The sequence below is a fragment of the Dichomitus squalens genome (assembly GCF_000275845.1).
Source record: "Dichomitus squalens LYAD-421 SS1 unplaced genomic scaffold DICSQscaffold_152, whole genome shotgun sequence".
Taxonomy (NCBI): Eukaryota; Fungi; Basidiomycota; class Agaricomycetes; order Polyporales; family Polyporaceae; genus Dichomitus; species Dichomitus squalens.
Genome location: NW_006767034.1, coordinates 3364 through 5410, shown reverse-complemented (window position 1 = coordinate 5410; position 2047 = coordinate 3364). Strand labels below are relative to the sequence as shown.

The window sequence follows — 2047 nt, the reverse complement described above, 5'->3', positions numbered from 1 at the left end:
CTCACTGCATTCTCACTCAGAAGCTAGTGTGAGAGACTGTGGGTCTGAGAGTAAGTCTGAGCCCTCCTGGGCGATACTGAGTGACGACTCAATGCCTGGCTTGACTCCAATGTCTGACACGACTTCGTCATCAGGCGGAGACTGTCCGATCTCTGTAGAAGATGATGACGTTCGAGTCAGTGACACTGAATCAGAAGAATTCGAGTTCCCGCTCACCTGGAAGGAGGGAGCGGCTCGCTATGCTCTAGGGAACGTGTTCGAGCAGAGGGCTGCTCAGGTACTAGATCAGTATCGTCCCTACTGGTCAGGACAGAGTACTGACCCTGGGACCGATTTCTTCATGGTAACTCAGGTCTCTGAGTCTATGTACGTCGTTGAATGTACTGCGAACGAGGTTGAGATGTACCTCACAGCTGATGAGCTTCGGAATGCAGAACTAGACTTACCTGGCCGGTATAGGATCGCTCTGAGTGAGCAAAACTGCCCTAATCTCATCGAGGGGGGTACTGAACCTATGGGCGACGCCATGGCATTGATACTCGAACAAGAACTGAATGAAACATTACCTTATCCCTCCGGACACTTGGGCAGCGGTTTGCGGTCGCGTTTTCGATGTTTTCAGCTTGACAGCATTGTGGAGATCCTAGACAACTACCTGGCTGTGTCCGTAAGCATTAGCTGCGAAAAACTGAGGAATGTAAGGCTCGACTTTAGGGACTGGTATGCACATGAGGCCCGTCACATCCTGGCCGATGAGAAGCGAACTACCTTCTGTGTCGAAGACCTGGAGGGCGAGCTTGAGTCGCTGTTCTCCAGGTCGCCATTAACGGAGCCATGTGGACTCACACTGGAGCTGAATGCAATTCAGTCCGGTAAGCATGCTAAGGGTGAAAGAGACGAACTCACGGTTCAGCGGAACGCTGCCATTCCGAGGGACTTACGTCGAGTAATCCCTGAGCCTATAGTTGTGGTGATCCTAATCAACGGGCAGCCTGTACGAGCTCTGTTAGACACTGGTTCGCTTGCGGACTTCATGTCAGCAAAGTTGGCGCACCAGTTGAAGGTCGAAACCTTCGAGCTGGTTAAGCCTATGCCGCTGCATCTTGCAGTACAAGGCTCTAGAGCGAAAATCAATTATGGCTGTACGGCTCAAGTCGAATATCAGAGTATCAATGCTAAGAGATACTTCGATATAATCAACCTGCTGAATTACGACGTGATTCTAGGCACACCATTCTTCTTTCAACACAAAGTACTTACCGGGTTCAATCCGACGAAGGTGGTCATTGGAAGCTCGTCCCCGCTGCCTATTGAGGGCAAACAGGCTCGTGTCCTCGAGTCTAGGGCTGCCGAGGTTTTTGCAAATCGTGTTGAAGCTGCGAGGAAGCTTCTGAGTGAATATGCGGCCCCTATCTGCAAGGAGGCAAGTGACTCACCTCTTCCGCCGCTGAGGGCCATAAATCATACAATTCCTCTTAAAGACGAGTCTAAAATATATTCGTGGAGACCTTCTAAGTGTCCGGACGCTCTCAGAGATCTCTGGCGAGAAAAGAGGGATGCTTACCTGAAGTCTGGACGTTGGAAAATGTCCAACGCTCGCAACACGTCGCCAATGCTGCTTCTGACAAAGCCGGGGACAGGTGTGAAAGGAATTCCACCAAAATTGCGAGTTGTTTGCGACCTGAGAGAGAGAAATGCGAACACTCACAAGGTTACATCGCCTCTGCCTGACATGGAGGCGATTCTTCGTCGCATTTCGCGCAAGCCTTACCGGTCTCTGATTGACGGCAAGGACGCCTATGAACAAATCAGGATAGAGCCTTCACATGTTGGTAGAACGGCTATGACGACGCCGGACGGCAATATGGTCAGCCTGGTTCTTCAGCAGGGTGACTGCAACGCAGTAGCGACTTACCAGACACTGATGAATCATGTTTTTGCCCCATACATCGGGGTCTTCATGGACGTGTACCTGGATGACATTGCAATCTATTCTGACTCACTTGACGACCACGTCAAGCATGTAAAATTAGTAGTAGACATTCTG

General features: G+C 50.6%; 1 protein-coding gene across 1 annotated transcript; it reads left to right on the top strand.

Annotated features, from left to right (window-relative positions):
* Positions 1-400: 400 nt before the first annotated feature.
* On the top strand, positions 401-1573 carry DICSQDRAFT_73515 (uncharacterized protein; the record flags this gene model as incomplete). Its single annotated transcript, XM_007371641.1, has 1 exon — positions 401-1573. A coding segment is annotated over one exon (1173 nt), but the record flags the coding sequence as incomplete, so codon positions are not given.
* Positions 1574-2047: the final 474 nt, after the last annotated feature.